The 23894-nt window shown below is 29.0% G+C and overlaps 1 protein-coding gene across 4 annotated transcripts in view; it reads left to right on the top strand.

The window, feature by feature from the left end:
• The first annotated feature begins 2799 nt into the window (after positions 1–2799).
• LOC122506987 (fasciclin-3) overlaps positions 2800–23894 on the top strand; it is a 545181-nt gene continuing 524086 nt past the window's right edge. The window contains exon 1 of one of the 4 annotated variants that reach the window (XM_043619462.1): positions 2800–3234. In XM_043619462.1, the coding sequence (XP_043475397.1) occupies positions 3180–3234 (55 nt within the window). In that variant the 5' untranslated portion in view covers positions 2800–3179. The remainder of the gene's footprint in view (positions 3235–23894) is intronic. The other 3 variants (XM_043619478.1, XM_043619452.1, XM_043619470.1) reach the window with 3 other exon arrangements.

Raw genomic sequence — 23894 nt, forward strand, 5'->3', positions numbered from 1 at the left:
TCTACAATAAATAATATCACGCCCAAAAGGGGCACAGAACTACCTCGAAATTTTCATTGAAATCTAAAATAAATTTTACAGAACATATCAATTAATTAATGAACCAATGTAAATTTAATATTTTGTTTTCGTGCGATTCATTATATATGTAATTTAATTTATTTAATGAATAAATTAACTAAATTATTTTTAATATAATTAATAAATAGAGATGAATGTAAATTAATTTAACTAATAATTAATATTAATCGACTTGGAATAATTAAATATATACTATACCTGTATATTACGTCAACAATCAAATTTAACGTATCCCCGTTTTCGAATTCGTGTAAATCCCTTGCGGTCAGATTAAGAATTCCACTTTTCAATTAAAATAACTCTGGTACACTTCTGTAACAAGATTATAAGTTGATTGAATGCGAAAACGATAATTATACACTATACATCAAAAATCGATTTTCTAAGTAATTATCACACGAAATATACTTCAATATTATGTATATATATAAATATGTCAATTTTTCATAATCGTATTTTATGCTTCATGGAAAATTTAATTTTTCATTTATGCATATGGGATATTTGATAAACATTTTAGTCAAACTATATATTTATATATACATATCAAACGAATGAAAATATCTGTATGATTTGATTGACGATACGTAAATTGGGTTGCTATTCACCAGGATTATTATTTTCCCTTCTGAATAAATAACAAAATAAATTGTAATTGTCGAAAATATGAATAATATTGAAACTAAAAATTTTAAAAAAGAAATATAACTAAAATTAGGGGTAATAAATATTTTTCATAGAAACAAAAGGGAAATATTTTTTCTATACTATATAATTATAGTATATTTTTATATTAATAATTTATATATAGTTTTGAACTTGAAAATATTTTCCGCTTCAAATAATTCAATTGAAATTGTATAGAGAAAATCCCAGGACTATCAGGAAAAGTAATGGAAATTCTTAATGGGTGTCTGGGGACTGAGGGACGAACTATATAAGTGCTTAGGGACTCCTCCAGAGAGATGGAAAAGGTAACCCGGCTTCTATTCCCTATAATTAGTTTTCATAAATTACAATCAAAATATGTTTAATGATATGTAACGGAAAATTTTCAAAGACAATCTTGTCTGTCATTTATATATAAATTATTATTGAAAAGTTATAATTAAAATTTACAATTAATTCAAATCAGAAATATAGAGATAAATTATTTAATATCGAAAGAGATAATTTTTAACAAATAAAATTACGTGGTTATGCTCAATTTTAATTTTTAGAAATTATTTTTAATTATTAAAAAAAGAGAATAATAAAATAATGGAATGTATAAATATTGAATTTGATATCAAAAGGAATTGTTCATTTCGGTGGACATTTTTATGTAATTAAATTAAAATCATTAAAAATTATAGAATTAATAATAATTGGGGTTATGTTAAGTATTTTTAATGTTTCATTCGTTTCATTGTTTAAATACGTATTGTTATTTAATGCAATATTGATAATATTATGACAATAATATCTCCAGACAATAGAAAGAAAGCAGAGTGCTAAATTTTCTTCTGAAAAAATTAATTTTTGATGAAAATTTGTCACTAAAATAGATTTTAATAAACGTAATTAATTACCTTCCTCTCGACTCATTAGAATTTTTTTTCCTCTTATCGAATTGATTATATTACCAACAATATTGATTATATTATCAATAATAATATTGATTACTGGTAATTATTGATTTTCACTGCAACAATAAGAAATTATGATTAAAATAAGAAATCGTCACAGAAAACTTATTTTTATATTTCACAAGTTTTATTCTTACAAAATAACTTAAAATTCAATCTTTTTATTCGTAATTTATTGTATTAAAAAAAAGTCCAATATTTTCATTCTTTTAACTCGGATAACTAATAAATATCAACTCTAATTTGATTGAAATAGGCAAAGATCACAAAAAATTATCAAAATATACAAGAAACATAAAAAATTACTAAAAATGTTGTGAAATTGTGGAGATTGCAATTATTGCATCAATCTATGATTAGAAGGTTATGTGCAATATTGACATTTTAAAAAACTATTATTAACCAATAAAACATACTGCTATTTTGCATTTTTTCCGATTTGTTCGAAAATTAGTTATCGTATATTTACCTAATTTCTTTTTTTTGGTGAGACATTTGATTCGTCATTAGAACATACAACAATTTTTCTTAAAACAAAATAATAAACATTGTTAAATTTCAACTGTAACAAACAAAACAAAAGAAAATCAATCAATCAATAAAAAAATACATTATTAAGGGTCGTCCATAAATTACCACCCACTGTTAAGCCCTGTACATTAGCGCCATTTTTTCTACTGGTTCTTGCAATTTGCAAAAAGCTTAATTCTTCCGAAGTGCATTTTTTTAGTTTATGGATGAGCCCTTAATTTTTTTGGCGCGATATTTGCTGAATATCCCCACCCTCCCCCCTCGAGATGGAGAAATGCGACGCCATTTTGTTTTTTTGTCAAGTTCGGAGCGAGTGGTCATTCCTGCATTTACGGAAGAAAAAAGACTAATTTACGAGTAAAATTAAACGTCCTGCACTCAATAAACGTGAAAATTAGCTAACTGGTAATGTTAAATTTCATAATAATGTAAAATTTTTGCTTACCTATGCATATTTTGGTGCTGAAATGTGAATTGGCAGTAGTGTCCCTGTACACATTTCATCACTCCATTCTTCCATGAAAAAAGTTGACTTGAATTTTGTTTTCAGGTTGAAAAAAATCACAGAAGCAGGTACGCTATTGTTCCGTGGGAGAGAAGGTGAAACGAGTTTAAATTTTTTGAGAATGGTTTAACGGCCGGACTGCTCGCTCGGGTTGAATCGGCTCTCGGCCGAGTATGCACGAAGGAATCTGAAAGGAAAACGCGCGCCAGACGGTGTTTGTGCGTCGAGCTAACTGGAAGTTTCTGTGCCAAGCCGGTTAACAAAATTGCGTCCCGTACATCGAGGAAACAAGTGCATATAGTGTGATTTTGTTGGTTTAAAAAAAAATATAATTGAAAGAAACAGTGACAGGGAAACAGTTAGTGTGAATTTTTTTAAGTTGTGTATAGTGTTCTTCGCAGAAGCCATAAACGAGCAATCAATATCGATTCAAGATGATCTTCCGGGCCGGTTTTTTCATCGCACTGCTTTGCATCACATTCGCTAAAGGTGAGTTTTTTCATTTCTTTTTTTTACACACGAGAACAATTTCCCCCCCTTATGAATCTGCATAGAAGTCAACATAACCTAATTTTTTTCATCGCGCGTGAAAATTGACGAAAAAAATTTACTTCCAATTTTTTTTCACAGTGTTTTATTGAATCGCGATGAAAATTATCCTTAATTATTACTTTTTTACGTCTTATTAGTGTGTAGGAATATATGTAAGCGGGTCGGTTCCATGAACTATAAATAATACAGGTGTGTGCAAGTGGTATAATTATTGATCAACAAAGTTAACACTTGTTTCATAATGTGAACGATATTCTAGATCAAAAAAAAAGTTCGCAGTTATGTTTACAAACATGATTAAAATTTAGCCGTTCTTGTTAAAAGATGTTTGATACAGATATGAGTAATACACTCGATATTTATCAATTCTCTCGAAAATTTAAGTTTAGGATTTATTTATTTCTTTTTCTGCTTTTGTATCTCTTGGCAAATCTTTATTATGTTTCCTCGGGAAATATATTTTATTGTTTACTTGCGTTTTCTCACGAACTGAACGACACTCGAAAGATTCCTCGAGTTTATTGCTCTCTTTCCAGGTAGTTCATTATTTAATTGTTGCGATTTTAAAATTCTATCCCTTAAAAAAAATTGAATTAAATTTTGACTTTAGTACCGAAGGCAATCGCTCTATTTTTTTTCTCTTAGTGAGTGAATGATGTAATTAACTTTAACTTTTTTTGAATAATAATTAACAATTTTTCACGTTTCTTGTAATTAGTATACCAGTTAAATAGAATTTTTTTCCAACCCTTTTTTTTGTTAATTAATTCATGTTTTCTGCATTTATATAAATTTATAATAAAGCAAGAATATCTGATAAAATAATTATCCCTTTTCTGTTTTCGTATTTTCTCGTCAGAATAATCTGCTGAAATTTACTTTGTTAAATATTAGTAGCTTGTTAAGAACATTATTGAAATCTGAATGTAAAGTGAACTATATTATTTTGTTGCTGCCTACAAAATTATAAACTTTACTCGGTTTATACAGAAATTCTATATACTTGTTTATCCTTTTTGTGAATATATTTCAAAGTTTATTTTAATAACTGTTCTTGGGAGAATTCATATTACATGCATTTAAACTCGAGCAAAATAGAAAATACAAAATTTTCTTCACATTTCAAAAAAAGAGAAATTCGACCAAGAGAAATAATTAGTTTATCATTCAAACATCTCATTAGTTTAATTAGTCGATGATATTTTAAATTATTCATGAATATCCACTGCTTAATCTTATCTTTTATAGAATTTTCATTTTTTTCTGAATAGTCTCGACTTATTATTAAGTCAAATAATTATTTTTTGTTTGAATAGATTCTTTCTCTGAATTCGCATCTTTCACGGCGCAGAAAGTTCGATCTCGTTTTCTTTTTCGTAATAGACATAAGAAATGAAGAATAGGATCTACGTCGATCTTAATTAAAAGGATGAATATTCTTTGCCAAAGAGTTTTTTTTCTTTACCTTATATATTCTAAGAAGGAAATAAAATTGCGCGTCTTAAGTTTTTTTTGTTAATTTAAGGAGAAAAATAAAGTTGTTTTTTTTACCTCTGATTCGCGTGTTTTAGAATTAATTAAAGTTAAAATCGATATATATTCAACAGGTTTTGGGGTTATAAGACGTTTTTTCGGAACTTATTATTTATTTTATATTTACATAACTGTTGATATACAAACAAGTGACATAATTAAATATAGAACAGTTTTGAAGCTTGCGGTATCTTAAAATCAATATTATCACATGAGAGAGGTGATAAGATATATTCTGTAGTATTGAATAATTTATTTTTTTCAAGTAAACGTTCAATTGTAATTATTTTACTTTTATAGAATTCGAAAAAAATTCCGAACTCAGTTATATTTCTATAGTTCTATTAGTTTTGTTATTTTCTATTATTTGTATTTTATAATATTTATAATATTAATATTTATAATTGATATAACTATTATTAGTATTTTTTAATTATTTAAAACCATTAGTATTATAAATTATAAATATTTTTATTTTATTATTATGATTATTATTATTATTATTCTAATATTATAATTATTATTACATCAATTTTTTATTATTAATAGAATATTTAAATTAAGCAAAAATAGTTTATCAATTTTAATGATTTTTTTCTTATTCTTTTAAATATGTCATAATCCAAATTTAATTGTTTCACTATTACGAATATTTTAGATTACGTTATCTAAATCTTTCTTGCTGTTAAAAATTTTTGCTCTTTATCTTAAATCAATTTTTAATGATTACACACAAGCGGAAAGAATTTTATTTCCCTTAACTTTACTTTCTAAATTCTAATTAGTTATAACAGTAATTATTTGTTATTTTCATTCTTTTCTGATTTTAACTTTAGCGATTAGTAAAAATTCTTTAATTATTAACAAAATATAACTATTTTTTAATAGGAAAATTTAATTGAAAAAATTGTCAAATTTGACTATATTTTGAAATTTTTTAGTTTATTTGACATACCTTTAAAGTGAGATTAACTAATAATTAATTGTTTAGCTATATGAATGACTAGTAGAAATATTACTATAATATCATCTCTTATATTATTATTATTATTATTATTATTATTATTATTATTATTATTATTATTATTATTATTATTATTATTATTATTATTATTATTATTATTATTTATTATAAATATTTTCATAATAAATTATCAGGGTGGCCACATGTCAGTAAAACAAAATTTTTGTCAGTAAAGTCATGAAATGTCAGGAAAAACAATTTTTTGTCAGAGAAATTTAGAAAATTGAGATTTTTATGATTTACTTTAAAAAAATTCTCGACTTTTCTTCCAAATAATGCAACAAAATATATTTTTTAGTATTAAAATTTCAATTTTTATAGTGCGAAAAATAACTATAAACAAATCTTTCAAAAATTATTTTTGAATCATTTTTCTATTTAAATTTTCGAAATGTACAATTAAAAAGATTTTGAATAACTGAAATGTTTTAAAATTTAATCGAAAATAATTGATTTTTTAAAAGTGTTTTTGTTAGAATTTTTGAAAATCAACTTTTGAAGAATTTTAATTGCAAATTTTCAAAATAATTGAACTATCTAAAATTTTAATGGGGAACTTTTAAATAAAGATTTAAATATGAAAACTAATAATGAAAATTAGCTTTTAATTTTTTTAAATTTAGTATTTTCAGTACTTTCAATTACATATTTCCGAAAATTCAAATAAGTACAAAACATAATAACATTTTAGAATTATTTTTAACATTTTGGAAAAAAATCATGTTCAAAATATTTCATTAAAATTTATCAAAAAATTAATTAGTTTTTTTCAATAATACAAAAACTCAAGAAATTCAATTGTTTTTGAAAAATTACATTACAACATTTTTAAAAACTACTTAATTCTTAGAATTTTTTTATCATAATTTTTTAAGATTTAATTATCTTCGAATATAGCAAATAAAAATGTACTTTTTTAGACTTATTAAAATTTCGGAGAAATAATGGTCATATTTATAATAAATTAAAATTCTTCAAAAAGTTGATTATTTTTATTTTTGAAAATATTATACCTTAATAAACTTGAGAAAAAAACATGGAAAGCTACAATAATTATAAAAAATTGAATTTTCGTATTTAAATAATTTAATTCTTGAAGAACTTTCAGAAAATTATTTAAAATAATTAATTTAAAGATGAAGTTTAGTTGAAAATTATATAGAAAATGTTTGAATTAAGGAAGGGTTATAATTGTAATTTTTAGAAATTATTAAGTTTCATAAATTATACTCATTTTCCGTAAATTCTCAAATTTTCCTGTGAAAAGAATGTTGTCAGAGAACATAATTTTAATGTCAGTAAATTGTCAGGGAAATGTTAGGGAAACTGATAAACTGTAACTTGTGACCACCCTGATTATGCTTATTATGTAATTATTTTATAATAAATATAATTTATTTTATATAATTTATTATAATACAATTGTTAAAAATAACTAATAATAAATGCTGTAATAATAATTATAAAAGTTATAATGAAGTATAATAAATATAATATACAATATAAATAAATTAAAAATTATAAAAAAGAGCAGAAAGTTACATTTCAAGTAGGTAAATAAATTCAAAATTGCTTATTGTTAGAAAATAACAATAAAAACATTTTATTTCAGTTTTAAGAATAGGAAAAATTCTCCCCAATCTATAAATTTATCAGCGTGTGGTATATTTTCGTCTTTTCTCCACCTTTCGTAAATTCCTTTCTTGAATTCCGTTATAGAGGTGTTCAAATTTTTCCAGTTTAAATGGATATTTTCAAAGAAAAAAAAAGAAAATAAAAAAAAGAAAAAGTAAAATAAAATTTTCATCTCAAAATTCCACACTTAATAGTTATTTCATTTGATGTGGTTATGAAACTAAACTTCATAGGGCGTTTTAAGGGCCAAATATAAATGACATATCTTAAAAACCTTTTAAGTCATCATCGCAACTTTTGTTAATGAGGGGTTTATAATATGCAAACGAGCTAGAAAGTACCTTTTCCTCTCTCTCTCTCTCTTTCTCTGTCTCTCTCAGGTAAAAATAGATCAAAACTTTTCTCCTTTTTCCGGTGTTCCACAAGGGAAATAGACACACTCTTCCTTTCGCAGTGGAAAAAAAATAATGATCTCACACATTTTCGATAGTTATCTTTCGGTTTCCGTTTCCTTTTGTTTCGTACATTATATACCTATTTATGTGTGCACACACCTAATTTAGTTCATAAAAAAACAAAGTGATATTCAAGGGGGATCTTGTTTATTAATTTCTTCGAAAAATGTATTTTTTTCGAAAATAACACCTGACATTGGTAAACAAGAAGTGTCCCCTTCTGCAAAATGCACACACAAATTTTCGGTCTTGGCATACATGCAATGTGCGCATAAATATAGTATATTAAAATTTCTTTTATTCTAATGATGCATTTCCATGAGTACTCAAATGTTTACTGTCTTTTTCTCTCTCTGTCTCTCTTCGACTCCGCTAATGACAGTGTGGGCACTGACCGTAACGCGGGTCACGGAACCGAAACCTTGAAGAGAAAGGAATTGTACTAGATATCGCGACCGATGGGTCATCGACCGTGACTCTTGTGTGTATACCTGATAGACTCGTTGAACCAGTCCTTCGACAGAAGAAAGAATATACATCCTAATGCAAAAAAAATAAATCATTTCTCTTATCAAAATTTATCATCTATTTTTAATCGTAAACTTTGAAACAGTGTTGAATTTTGGGAAATTTTTATACTGTTTGGAATTCTTTACTCTTGGTATAGTCTTCTTTCTCTTCTTCTTTTTCTTCTTGTTCTTCTTCTGTTTCTTCTAAATCTTCTTCAAAATAGTACTTAAATGTTTCCTTATTTTTTGGGAGAAAAAAAATCCCTTGCGTGTATTATAGTAAATGTACCGACCGGTTGGTCATGGAAAAAGAAAACAAAGAAAAAAAGAAGAAAGAAGTAGAAGAAGAAGAACAAGAAGAAGAGGGTCATAGAACTCAAGTTCGTCCGGTGTAGAGTCACGCCAAGTGATTCGAAGGTCTAGACTCTCTTAGAGGAGAGGAAAGATGCAGAAGAGAAATTTTTGTTGTGTGCATCAGTTTTGTCTCGATACACACTGTTCTACGGTTTGAAGAACAAAAGAAAGACGAACTTGTATTGGAGATGGTCTTACGTATACGTGGGTTGAAGTATCAGTGAATCGTGAAGGAAGAAGACCGAAAGGAAGTAGAAAGACAAAAAGGAAGGAGGGGAAAACAGAGAGAAAAGAAAAAGAGAAAGGTAGAAGGAGAAAAAGGAGAGGAAAAGGAGAAAGACGAAAGAAGAAGAAAAGTTAAGAAAGGCAGAAAGAGAAGGAAAATGGAAAAAGTGAAAGAAAGAAGAGAAGAGAAAAAGGGAGAAAGAGGAAAAAAGAGAAGGAGTAAAAAGAGAGAGATGAGAGGTTTCAAAGAGTACGTATACATATAGGATATAGGGACAAGACCTCAAGAAAAGGAGAAAAGGAATTTGAGATGAGGACGGTATGAACAGAGTTTAGGCACATATATACACTGGCTGTCCTCCGAAATTCGATACTGGCCACGTGAGGTTACTCGATAAACAACATCCTTCACTTTGAGGTTTTCCTCCCTTCGCACATCATCGAAAATCCTCACTTGTTACAAAATGAAACGGCTTTCAAAATATAAGTAAATAACGTAAATATTTTTTCCCATTGACTATAAACGTTGTAAAAATAATCTCAGGGCATTCTAGCGATATTTTTATTATATCCCTAGGATATCCTGTGAATATCCTCTAGATATACCAAGGACAGCCATAAGATATCCCTACACTGTAAAAAATTTATGGAGTTAACGGACTCGGGAGTTGGGAGTGAAATTTTTTGAGTTAAAAATCAACTCCAGAAGAGAGTTAATTTACTAACTTCTACTAACTCCCTTTATCACAAAATTTTATTCACAACCATTGTTTACATGATTCTTTATGTTTTTTTATTATTGTAGATTATGTAAATGCAATATTATAAATAAAAAACCAAACGGTCCGGTTTACCCCAGGGGGTGGGGCAAACCGGACCGTTTGCAAAATTTTTTAAAGTTAACACAGCAACTTAACAATAAAAGATAAGGTATATGTGTCTCTGGGAAAAAGTTGCGCAATTAAATGATCATTCAAACAAGCCATCGAAAAGTGAAATCAGTTGATTCGTTTGGTCACAAGAGTCAAAAAACCGTTAGGGGGTCCGGTTTGCCCCACTCTACCCTATTAATTATTTTTAAGAAATAATCTTCTAAAAATTGAAAATTAAAGATTTTTAAATTCAAAAGTTAATAAACTAAAATAAATAAAAAATAAGTATAAACCAACTATTTACTACTTTTTTTACGTTATGGTACTATATATTTAAGTACTTTTTTTTAGATTTCAGCAACTCGAAGCTACTATTTCTTTTTTTTGAGAATTTGCACTACTTTAAATTCGCTAATACAAGAAATAAAAATATATTTTAATAAAATTTCGCAAAGAAATTCAATTATTCAGAAAAAATTGATAAAATTTATCCAAAATTTAATTATTTTCATAAATAATAAAATTTCTCCATTTTAAACATTTTAATAAAATTCTTCTTAGGAATTCAATTTTTTTTAAATTTTAATAAAATTCTTTACTATTACTATTTCTTTTCTAATACTATTTTAATTGAAATTTTGAAAAGAATTTAATTATTGTCCGAATTTTAATAAAAGGCTTCGCAGTAATTCAATTATTATTCAACTCATTAACAAAATTTCTGCAAGGCATTTAATTATTGTTATAAATTTGAATAAAATTTTTTTTAAAAATTCAATTATTTTCATGAATGATAAAATACTTTACAGAAATTCAATATTTGTGTTGTTACTTAAAATAATAAAATCCTTTGCAGAAAATAAAATATTCTCGTATAAATAACATTTTTACAGGGAATCAATTATTTTTATAAAAAATAAAATTCTTTTAGGAATTCAATTATTTTCATAAATAATAAAACTCATTGCAGAATTTCAATTATTTTTTATAAAATTTTAATCGTATTTCTCGAAAAATGTCACTATTCTCAAAAATTTTATTACAATTTGTTGATAACGATTCTTTATGGGAATTGAATTTTAAGAAACATTCAATTCAATTAAAATTTTAGATTAACAATTAAATATCAAAAGCAATATAGCGTGAATTTTTAAAAATAATTGAATTTTGAATAAATTTAATTGAACTTTGTAAATATTATTCTAAGTTTTTATATTTTAATATTTATTTCATTGAAGAATTTAGGAATATTTGAAATTTTGTAAAACTGAATATTGTAAACTATAATGGATTTAAAAATACCATCCTTCTAATTTTAGGTTAGGATTTTTGTCAAAATAATTGTGCGAATAAATTAACCGAGTTGAGTTGTACAATTCGAAACTCCGATTTTCGAATTGGCTAGTTCGATTCGAATTTACTTTCGATTCGAATCGGCCAATTCGAAACTTCGAATTCGTATTTCGATTCGAATTTTCTTTCGATTCGAATCGGCCAATTCGAAATTCGAAACTTCGAATTGGTATTTCGATTCGAATTTTCTTTCGATTCGAATTTTGCACTACACCTCTATTAAAAACATTTAAAAACTTTTTTGCAAAAGCAAGGAAGATTTTTTTTTTATTAAAACAAATTTCATCTTCAATTTAAAAAGGGATTTTAAAAAAACAATTTTTCTTTGTTTTAAACAAATTTTTTCTGGGTGCAGAGTTAAAAAGGTGTTATTTAAATGACTTGCAATGCAAAGAAAATAGAAAGGTTATTTTAATAACGAATTTGGTGTTAAAATAACAAGCAACAACCCTTACAACAAAAGGATATCTTTAGGATATCCTCAGGATGTCCTGTATAAATGTAAGATATCCCGAGAAAGTCCACATGATATTCTAGAATATCCGTAGGTTATCTCTGGGATATACAAACCGCCGCTTTGTAGGATATTTTGGGGGGGTTTTCCCTAGGAATTCCGTGGGATATCATCAGGTTATCCTACACTGTAAAAAAGGGAGTTAAATTTTAACTCCCCAGGGGATTCTATAAAAGTCGCAACCCATTGGGGAGTTAAATAAACAGAGTTAAAACTTCACACCCAAATGCTAACTCCCCAAGGAAAAAATAACTCCGGCAGGTGTTGATAAAGGGAGTTAGTAGAAGTTAGTAAATTAACTCTCTTCTGGAGTTGATTTTTAACTCAAAAAATTTCACTCCCAACTCCCGAGTCCGTTAACTCCATAAATTTTTTACAGTGTAGGGATATCTTATGGCTGTCCTTGGTATATCTAGAGGATATTCACAGGATATCCTAGGGATATAATAAAAATATCGCTAGAATGCCCTGAGATTATTTTTACAACGTTTATAGTCAATGGGAAAAAATATTTACGTTATTTACTTATATTTTAAATATATTATAGATATTCAGAGATATTTTATTAACTTATTCAATTTACTAGTAAAATTCTATGCGCGCATTAATGATTTAAGAAATTACTACGGGTGCAATCTGCCACCTGACTTTCACAGAAAAAGATTGATAAATTTAATTTATATTGTACCATTTATAATAGTTATGATTTTTTAAAAAATCTCGGTATTAAATTAAATTGTTTATTCAATTAAATTATCATTTTCATGCCTTAGAAACAATTTTTTCTTTTGATAATTGTAAATTTTAATGTATGAAGTAATTAAAAAAAATTGCAAGAGGATCCAAGGTAGGAAAAACACTATATTTGAAATTTTTTTCCAGGATCTTACAAAAATTTTAGAAATTTTAACTAAATTAATATTCCCTCGCCTCCGAAGTAATTTTTATCTTTTCATAATTGTTTATTTTTATGTTAGACGGCATTTAAAAAAAACTGGGCAAGTGCGAATTTCACTTGCACTGAAATAGCGGGTTCCGTACACTAATATTTTGATCATTTGGTACAATAGTACATTGCACAACTAGTGGCGAAAGTGTGGAATTTATAAAAATGAAAACAAATATAAAAAATTGAGATAGGAGGTTGGCTTAACTTGATATTATCTAATGTTAAGTTGAAAATAATCATACGATTTTTTCCCGGACACAATTAATTTAAATTCGACAAGCGGTAAATTCAAAACACAGGAATAACCCTATGAGTGCGGTTAAAGTGGTTATTCTACACTTCTAAAGCCGAAAACTTTTGTTTGCCCTCGCAACTTTAATTATTTTTCAAAAGGATTAATGGGATTTGTTACGGATAAAAAACGGTAAATTCTTGCGCAAGAAATTCTGCGAAATATATTGATTTAACAGTTTCAAGGGGGTGCCCTGCTAACTTGACATCAAGTTAGCAGGGCACCCTGTATAAAAAAAAATATTTAAACGACAAAATTATTTCTTTCACAATTAATTAGCGATTAATTAACGGCAAATTATAGTATTGTTCATTTTTGAATTTTGTGAAGTTGCACTGCTAACTTGATATACATGATGTTCGGTGGGGTATTCTAATTGCGATAAATCATATGCTTTATTTTTAGTCCGGTTTCGAGTGTCGCGACTCTAGAGGAAGCTTCTTCTTCAAGAAAGAAGAACTATATACACTCACCATTCGTTTCTGAATGGATTTGTTTTTTTCTCTTCTTTATTCGTTTTTCTTTTTTTGAAATGTGAATATTCACGAAGATGAAAGATGAAATTAGTATAGTGTCTTGGTTGGAAATGAATTCTTCATGAGATGTTTATTATAACCGGTTCAGCTTCTTTGTATATACACTAAGGTCAAGTTATATATATATATAAAATTTTTCATTGCTTTTAAAAAAAGAAGAATTTTATTTTTTTTCTCTAAGACTTAATTGGATACTTTTTGAAGTATTTACTTTTTTCATGCCTCTAATTCAGTGGAAAACATCTTTTTTCGCGAAATCAAAAAGAAGTGAACAATATGGTTTCAAAGTTCTTATATATATAGGTTTATATGAAAAGTTTCAGAATTCTAAGTGAGATGAATGAAACAGTATAAATTTTCTGCCATTTTCATCACTAAAAACCCCCAAAAAATTGGGTTTTGACCTCTGAACATCGACTCCAACATTAGGAACTTGACATTTTCATGTTTAAGGGCAATTGAAACATTATGACGTCACAGATTGTGCAAAGCATGTATTCTAAAACTGTGACGTCATAAAAGGGTTCAAATGCCCTTAAAAGAATAATCATTTTCGACGCTAACTTCAGGGACAGAAATTTCTCTAAAATTACAAAAGTCCAATTTACATATTTTATAAGTTATAATATAAAAGATATTAAATTAAATAATCCGGAGAATTTGAATGTGCGCTTTGATCGTTATAGTTTCAAAATATTTTGAGGTTTTGTTGCTTTCAAAAGATAAAAGAAATATCATAATCGCTATTGCAGCGAAAAATTATTCATGACGCCAATCCAGTTAAGTAAAATTATTAAGTTACCAACATTTTTCATTGATACATTAATAATAATAGTACTTTGATATGTATGGGAATTTTGAAAGAATTGTAAAATTTGTCAGTCATGGATTCATAGATCAGATGAAAAATTCATTAAACGTCACATGAGATATATAATATTATTTATAGTTGTATATGGCTATGTATTTAGTTGTGTATAGTTCTATATATAGTTATACAAAGCCTTTAGAGAATGAAACATCTTTCATTCGACTCAAATAATATTGTGAAGGCTTTTGCGAAATAATACCGTAAAAATTCATCGTCCGCTTAAAAAACAGGAAAAGACAATTTCTTCTTATAGACGAGACGACGACGACGACGACGACGTAACCGACATTACAAAAAAAATATGTACCTGGTATGTGCCGTTATATACAAGACTCACGTCATAGCCTAATCATTGCTATTCTTATCGTTTTCTGCTGAAACTTATCTTTTATTGAACGTGATTCTATCGACGCTGCGGCTTTTTTTTGTCTATTGCTATTTCTATATATATACACAGAAAAAAAATTGTACCCGATCAATACTATTTACTTTTTTTCCTCTCTCTTTTTCTCACTAAAAAGGACCATATAACAGATGGTGAAATTGTCATTTTAAACCCGCAATTCCACGTCCTCTCTGTCTTCTTTCACAATAACACAAATTACTAAATAATTGTTAGTTTGACACTGACAGGGAATCTATGTTTTTGCTCGGGCGAAAAATAAGAGAGAGATGGAGAAAGAAATAAAGGGAGAGAGGAGCAAAAAAAGAGAAGAGAGAGAGAGAGAGAAAGGGAAGAAAGGAGAGAAACAGAGAGAGGGGGGAGGGAGAAAAAGAGAAGAGAGAGAAAGAAGGGAAGAGAAAATGTTTAATAGGGTGCGCGGGTTTATAACGGTATGACCTAATTACCAAGTATTCTTTTTGCTGTTTGCGTTCACATATAAGTAAAATGTGTATACGATTATATGTGCGTCAATAATACCTTGTAATTATATATGCGTGTACAAGAGAAGTCGTATAAGCTCTCTCGTGCGCGTTTATAAACGTGATAATCAATTTTATATAGGTCCCTCATTCCAGATTCGTTCTACTTGTATTTTGCAATTGAATCAATCAACATTTGAACATATTTTGTACATATGAACAAGGTTGACATATTTACGAGAGATTATTCAATTATAAACTTTTGTTTAACCTGCGAGTGTATTTTTGTTGAGAATTGAGATGCTTCTGAATGTGTGCACCATCTGAACTTATTTCTTAGTAGTAAATATTGTCTTAAACTATAAACTATCGAAAAAAGTCTGAACTTTAAAAACAGTCCTAAAGCACTTATTAGATGGAATTTTTCTTAAATTTATCCATTTATTTTTTATTTTAATTTAAAAAATGCAGCTTTGGAGCTAAACATTCTTGTATAAAAAATTAACCGTAATTATTAAAAATTGCTAATTTTTCTGTTAATGATGTAGACTTTTTCAAAACGAGAATTTTATTTACTTTGGCATGTTATTTTAGGAGGGTATTCTTCTATTATTTATATATGAATATTGTTCGTTAATAAATCGGAAGAATAATAAAACATGTTTATAATGGTCTGTAAATAACGGCAGCAAATAGAAGCAACCTGCTTCTTCTCATGTATTAAATCAGCCTCCCAACAAAATAACAGTTGTGCCGCGCAGACATAAAATTACAAGTGCATTAGTCGAGAAATTACTCTGGTCACTTGGCATTAATGGAAAAATAAGTTAAGGCGCTAGAATTTACAGCTGCATTTCCTTTAAATGATTGTTAGGGTTTTTTTTTCTTATTTTTCTCCCGTTCCCCCTTGCATCCCGATTGCGGATGCTCTAACGGTGCAACCATAGAATACAACTACAGGAAGGAACAGATTCGAAACGTTTTAAAGAATTTTTCCTACAGCAATATAATGGTGTTGTACTTGTAAAATTTTTTGTGTGGATGCTTCGCTTTGTGTTGTTTTTTTATGACCTCTTTTTTATCTTTTGTAAAAAAAATAAGTTAGCAGAAGTTAGTAGCGTAGTATTTTCGTAAAAGTTAAAAAATTTCTATCGATGTCCCCCCTTCCCTTCTCCTCCAGTTGGAAAAATAAATTGTGTTGAAATGTTTGGCATATCATTGCTTAATAGTGGTTAGTCATGGTCGAACTTTTGAGAAGCAGGTAAAAAGTAAAGAATAGGAGAGAAAGGTGAACCCGCCCTGAACATAAGAAAAGTTACGTAGCAGCAGCAGGTGCGTCCCATTATGCCTCGTGACTCCAACAAGTTTTTCAAACAGGTTGCTCGAATCCTATTTTCGTAGTGGCTTACCTTTTGAAACCATCATCATCACTGGCTAGTCTAACCTACCCTCTCTTTTTCTTTCTTTCTCTCTCTCATTCTCTTCTCAAATTACCTTTCAGTTAGGTGCTTTTTCTTCTTTTGTATGGGAGAACCAAAGGAGGGTGGATCTACTATATAGATGTACTTAATTAAATTAAAGTGGTCTCAAGGGGTGAGGCTTGGCCAAGGTGAATAATCGCTGAATAAGATTATATAAAGATTTGAATAATCATGCTTACATTCTCACTTTATTTGTTTACCGTTACTTCGTTTCAGCTATTTTTAGAAATTTCTTTTCAAGAAAAAAACGAAGAAAAACTGTAGTTTTTTTGTCTGAAATATTATTACAGAGGAATAAATTTTGTGGGAGGATCATGGATGAATTATTCGTGGGAATGAAATGGGACAATTTTTCCCAAAAAATTTATAAATTTTGGATAAATGCATATAATTTTACTCTAATTTTTACTAAAATTGACTTTGGGACTAGTAAAACCTAACATAGAAATGTATAAATATATGCTATAAGAGCAATATTGTTAATTTGAACAATAATAATTTTTTTAGCGAAAAATTCCTCACTATTTGTGTTTATTGAAGCATCTCCTTTAGGCCGCGCGCGATATATATCTTTCATGGACAACAGGTTTACGGTTTTGCAATTCTGTAATTATTTCCAGACTCAGCAAATAATTTCTCAGGCTCGAACAACTTTGCGCCTTTCTCTCTCGCGGCAGCAACCACGTTTTACTTCCCATGGCTAAGTCTCTCTCAATGATGCCAAAGTACGATCAATGCCAATACCACGCCTTTAATATCGATTCTTGATTAGCAAAAGAATAAGAAACAAAAGAAGAGGAAAAAAAAAGAATTATATTCATTATCAAATTGTGTGAAATCCAATTTAAGATACTCGCGCGTATGTTTCATTTGAAGTTTCGCATTAATTAATTCGACTTGATTAGGAAACCTAGAGTCTGTTCCTGGAATTTCAAACAGTGTTTTCGCTAAACATTGTTGCACATGTATGGAATGCCTGACAACCAGCTTGCATAGGCAAACTGCCAACCTCTCGAAATCCCTTGATCAGAGATTCACTTGGTTTAAGTTATCGAGATGTTTCTTAATGTTTATTACTCGGTTATTTTTCTTTATGGTCTTTTTTCTTTTCTCTTTTTTGAAGCAATATTCGTTTTTGATCTTTTGGATCGCAGGGTTTGGTTTTGCTTCTTTATACTAGTTTTTTTAGCTCTTTTGAATCAGTTTTAGGACCTTAGTATAGCAATTTTTATTTTAGGATCATACTTTTAGAACGTCCCTGAATTTAGCGTCTTAGCTTATAATCAAAAATTGTCATTTGGCGTTTTTAGAGTCGCTAATTTCTGTTCTTTAATTCACAAAGTAGCTTAAAAACATGTTCAGCCTACTTTAGGTTAACAAACGTGGTAATCCTTGAAAGAATTGTTCGATTCGTTTCGATTTCACTAAAAAAATTGTTTTTGGCATCAACGCTATAACTTCAAGAATATCTTTTAGAGTAAAATTAAGGTTTATTGTTCAAACTGAAAATTACAGATTGTAAGAAAACTGATAATTGCGGAAATTGATGATGTTATCTAGATGCAAGAAATGTGCACATCGCAGCAAATTTTAAATAGCCTTTACTCTCATGGACGATTAGATCGTTAAGACCCCCTGACGGCGATAGATTTCTGAATGACTTGGGTGCTCGTAAAATTTCCCCTCTCTCTCTCCTCTCTCCTGTACACGTAACATTCGTTGATTTTTATATACAGCTGCGCAACCATCGCTATTATTGCAGTATATATCAGTGTTAATGTCGGCAAATACTTTTTCTCATTGAAAATACTTTCAATAAGGAGTCGCACATCTTTTTTGGAAGAGATGTAACGAGAGAAGCGAATAAATGAAATGTCTACCTTGGATATATATAGGAAATATACACGTATACAAAAGAACATGGTTTACGACTTTGGATCGGAACATTCGTTCATTGAAGGAACCTCACATGTTCACCCACGCGTGCAATGTTCAGAAATCGAGTTTCTTATAATATAAAAAACTATCATTTTCTCGACAGAAAATCGATGATGGCGAGTGCAGTCGTTGCGGTTGCGGTAAATCGCAAAATATGTTGGGAATAATTTAGGGTCGCGTCTCGATTCTGTAGATGCCAATAGAATGTTTATGTGTTTGTGTGTATATGTACGCGCGCGCCTCTCTTTTCATTCAATCTCTCTAGGGATATCACGTGGGAGTTTCTTTTCTCATTTTCGTTTATATATGTTTGCGATATCGTCAAAACTTTGGTGTTGCAGCACCCCTCTAATGTTTGAATAAGAGCCGAATGTTTACGGAGGTTAAATTTATATTTGTCGCTGAAAATAAAAGCCGCACGCGGCTCATGTTGTATATGATCGTTTGCCATTTATTATATACTATTTTCTTTTAAAGATATATATTTTCCTGTAAAATTTATAATATATAATACCTTGAAAATGTATTATATATTTTCTCGCACACAGTGTGTGAGAATAAAATTTTAATGTGATTACAGAAAGTCGTTAGCTTGAAGGTTGTTTAGTAATTTATGTAAATTTGATGTGTGTCATCATTCGATATGTCCTTGGTTTATTGGACTAATAGAAAATATCGGAAAAATATAAATTGTAATTTGTTTAGAGTATCTTCCAAGAGTCCTGGTCAAATAGAATTTTTTTTGATTTTGATATTACATGGAGACAAAGAGGATCAAAGAGCAGGGAGTTTATATAGCTGAGGAGTTTGAAGAGAAATGTCGTGAGTTGTAACTCGATTTCTGTCTCTTCTTTAACTCCTTTGCCTTGGAGGTATAACGACATTGCGTCTAGGTCGACCGAACTTAATCAACTCATTCCCCTTTCAAATATAATTGCCTTTTCCTGCTTGATTGGTAGCAAACATATCGCAGCAGTAGTGAAAAGAGAGTAGAGAACTTGGCAGTAAATGCTCTCAAATCTTGCAGTAATTGCTCTAGGAGAAAAAGGAGGAAAAAAAAGAATTAGGAAGCGATGAGAGTTATCTTTATGATTCGACATATAGGATTTAATGTAGCACAATTTTTATTAGATTACATCTTATTTTTTTTTATCTTTTAAAAAATTAAAACTTTCCAGATGTGTATTTCTTTAGTGTCAGAGAGAGGAGCATCTGGTTGAGCTAAACGATATTTTTAATTAAGAGGTGTTGCTTAATGGAGAACCGAAGAAGTAGGTTTGTGTCGTCATAAATTTTTGAGAGAGACAGTTTTAATATGCCGAGGGTGAAATTAAATTCTAATTTAAATTAGAAACATCTTCCGTTTTCAGATATGGTTGCGCGATGTTTGTTAAAAAATGGTAGTAAATTTGTATTTTCTTCTTCTGTTTCCGCTTCTACTTCAACTTTTACTGCTTTTTGCTTTTACTTATTCTCATTTCATTTTCATTCAACTTCTTTTTCTGCTTTTCCTGTTTTTAATTTTGCTTCTGCTTCTCATGCATTTGATACTGAATCTGTTGTTACTTTTACTTCTAAGTTTCTTTCTCTTTTTAATACTTTTATCTGTATTTTTACTTCTCTTTTTGTTTTACTTCTTTTCCGGCTTTTTCTCCTGCTTCTATTTTTCCTTGCTCTTATAGTTTCAGTTCTCTTGTTCTTAGTTTCGTGCCTTTCCTTTGCTTCTGTTTGTACTTCTGTTCCTGGTTTTTAAAATTGCTGCTACTTTTGATGCTTCTGTTTCTATTTTAGTTTCTGATTTTGCTTTATCTTCTCTGTTTTTTAGTACATCTGTTTTTATTTTTACTTCCACTTCTGTTCCTGCTATTTTTTGCATCAGTTTCCACAATTCCTTCTGTTAAAGTTTTTGATACTTATTCTGTTTTCCTTCTGTTTCTGCTTTTTCTTCAGCAGCTGTTTCTGTTGTCAATGCTTCTGTTCTAACTTTGGTTTCTGTCTTTACATCTTTTCTACTTGTATTCTTATTTCTTTATCTGATGCTTTTTCTTCAGTAACAGTTTCTGCTTCCGATGCTTTTGCTTCTACTTATGTTTTCACTTTTGTTTTCTAAACTTCTGCAAAACAAACGAAAGCGAAACTATGTAAAAGAAAAATGGAATCATCATCTTCTGCAGCTAGAATGAATTATTTTTTCTTTACACTTGAAGTCCTTATAAATAAGAATTCTCTTGAGTTTAATTAAACTTAAACGTTTTGTATATTTTGACATTTATGTATAACTATAGGGGTCATTCTAAAGTTGTAAGTGATTGATGACATTCACCTGTATGTTTCATTCATCTTAATTCAATTTCCCTTTTATGCTTGCGAAATCTCATTATTCTCATTTAAAGGCCCTTTTGCTGTGCAGTAGTTCATTGTCACGTTTTCCCCGCCTCGTTTCCTTTCAAATCGACAAAGAAGCGCGTCGCGTGACAAAACGCGAAACGAATTTGATTCGTCTTTGTGAATCCGTTTCTTGAGAAAATTAAAGTTACTCTTTCATTTAACTTTATTCTGCTTACATTAGCAACTACTTGTAATTAATTGCTAAACTTAATTTATTACTTCAATCAAACTACATATATATAATGCTGTGTAACATAAAAAAGACTGTATATGGGTCAATCTCTAGAAATGAACAAATTCAGAATTGAAATTTCATTTTAAAAAAAGTTGAAAATTCACTTTTATTATTAGTCCTTTGGCAAAAGGGGGATCCTAATAAGCCTATAAAATACGTGGTTACAATCTTTATCAACATTATTATTAAAAATTAATGTTTTTTAATCAGAATTTTTGTTGAAAATTTCTCGCAGCTAAATGGGTTTCAAAATTGATGAAAATTAATTAAAACTCGTTACTCAGGGGTTTTAGGGGTCGCCGATTACGAATCCGATGTCAGTTTCTCAAAATCCAAAATGGTGGATCCAATATGGCAGACACTTTCTTCAAAAATTTAACGGATTTGCTTGAAACTCGTTACTCGGGGGTTTTCGGGGTCGCTGATTATGAATTTCAAGATAGTTTTTGAAAATTGAAAATGGCGGTTCCAATATGGTGGACACTTTTTTCAAAAATTCATCGGGTATGCTTGAAACTCGTTATTCGGGAGTTTTGGGGTTGCTGATTACGAATCCGATGTCAGTTTTTGAAAATTCAAAATCCCGAAATCCCCAGAGCGACAAGTTTTAAGCCAATCTAATTAATTATTCATACTAGATCAGCCATTTGCAATTTTCAAAAACAAACATCAAATTCGAATTCAGCGACCCCAAAAACCCCTGAGGAACGAATTTCTATCGAATAGCATCAATCTTCAAATTATCCGCCATATTGGATCCGCCATTTAAATTTTTTTTAAACTGACCCAAAATTCGTAATCAGCGACCCCGAAAACCCCCTAATAACAAGTTTCAAGCAAATCCGATGAATTTTTCAAAAAGTGTCCGCCATGTTGGATCCGCCATTTTGAATTTTTAAAAACTAATAACAGATTCGTCATCAGCGACCCCGAAAACCACCAAGTAACAAATTTTATGCAAATCTGAGCAGTTTTGAAAAAAAATGTCGGCCATATTGGATCCGCCATTTTGAATTTTCAAAAACTCACATGAGATTCGTAATCAGCAACCCCGAAAACCCCCGAGTAACGAGTTTCAAGCAAATCCGATGAATGTTTTAAAAAATTGTCCGCCATGTTGGATCCGCCATTTTCAATTTTCAAAAATTATTATCATATTCGTAATCAGCAACTCTAAAAACCCCCGAGTAACGATTTTCAGGCGAATCCGATGATTAATAAAGTCTGTAATTTACGTGCTGTGTAATGGAAATATACCATGGGTAACGGAGGGGAGTTTTCTTCCATTATACAGCTTCAAAATGTTATGATTCTAATATAAAAAAAATAAATATTATAAATAAATTAATGACAGCATTTGTTTTCTTTGTTTTTAAATAAAACAATGTTTTAAAGATTATTAAAAATTATTATTATTTACGTCCTAAAAACTAAATTTACTGCGGTAACGGAGGGGAGTTTTTATTGTGTCGATGAACACTGACAAACTAAAGATTCTTTTAAAACTAATTGTTTTCATTTTGTTTCATCATTTTATGCAATAACCATAACTATACTGACACTACAAAGAGTTTTGATGTATTTATTTCTATTTTATCGTTTTTGTTTATATTTTATAATTATATTTGTGAGCGGTAACGGAGGGGAGTTTTATTTCTGCACAAAACTAATTTAATTCTAGGTAAAAATAACTAACAAATATTTTACTTTATTTTTCATGATTCAATTAGAAATAAAATAATAAGTAGATATTACCGGGCAAAAGATTTTTTTGTATTACAGAATTAATATAATACCTTTTCTATAAATGAAACTTACTTCATGAACGGTAACGGAGGGGAGTTTTTATGCTATATAAACACGTGTATCTTTAAATATTTCAAATTTTCGATTTATTTTTCATAGGATCCGATTAAATCATGATGAATGCTATTATTAGGACGTAAAGATTTTGAAAAATTATTATTATTTATTTTTAAAAATCTAATGTACGTGTCATGTGTCCCGATTGTGAGAATGACCCATATACATATTGCTGCGTATATATAAGTATATACTGTAAGTCAAATAAAGTTCTTAACCTCCAATTATCTGGACCTTTACTTAAATACAAGGGGAAAGGGGAGAAAAAAATTATTGAAGAATATTGATTTACAATATATATAGTGAAATCGTTCATTTATCTGTCCCTTTATTACTATCTGAATCTAAAAAGAGAATTCGTTATTTTTTTATTTTCGCAATTTAAAAGGTAATGTCGGAGAGAAATTTTATATCCAATCATATAATGATTGTTGTTTATTATCGAGAGAAGAATGATGATCGTTATCTGTGACGGTATTTCAAAAGGTACACTCCGCGAGATGAAGAGTTTTGTCTTTCTATTTTTTTTACCTGTTTCACCGTCCATTTTACATCATCGTAATAAAATGTTCTTTACGCTATTTTCTTCCGTTTCTCATCCTCTATCATCACTTTTATTTTTTTTTTTGGTGTGTGATATAACTTTTCCGTGATTCTTGCAATCGTTGAGAGGGAGAGAGAGAAATTCACGCGCGCGATGTGGTGG

The sequence above is a fragment of the Leptopilina heterotoma genome, unplaced genomic scaffold, assembly GCF_015476425.1.
Source record: "Leptopilina heterotoma isolate Lh14 unplaced genomic scaffold, ASM1547642v1 Lhet_114, whole genome shotgun sequence".
Taxonomy (NCBI): domain Eukaryota; kingdom Metazoa; phylum Arthropoda; class Insecta; order Hymenoptera; family Figitidae; genus Leptopilina; species Leptopilina heterotoma.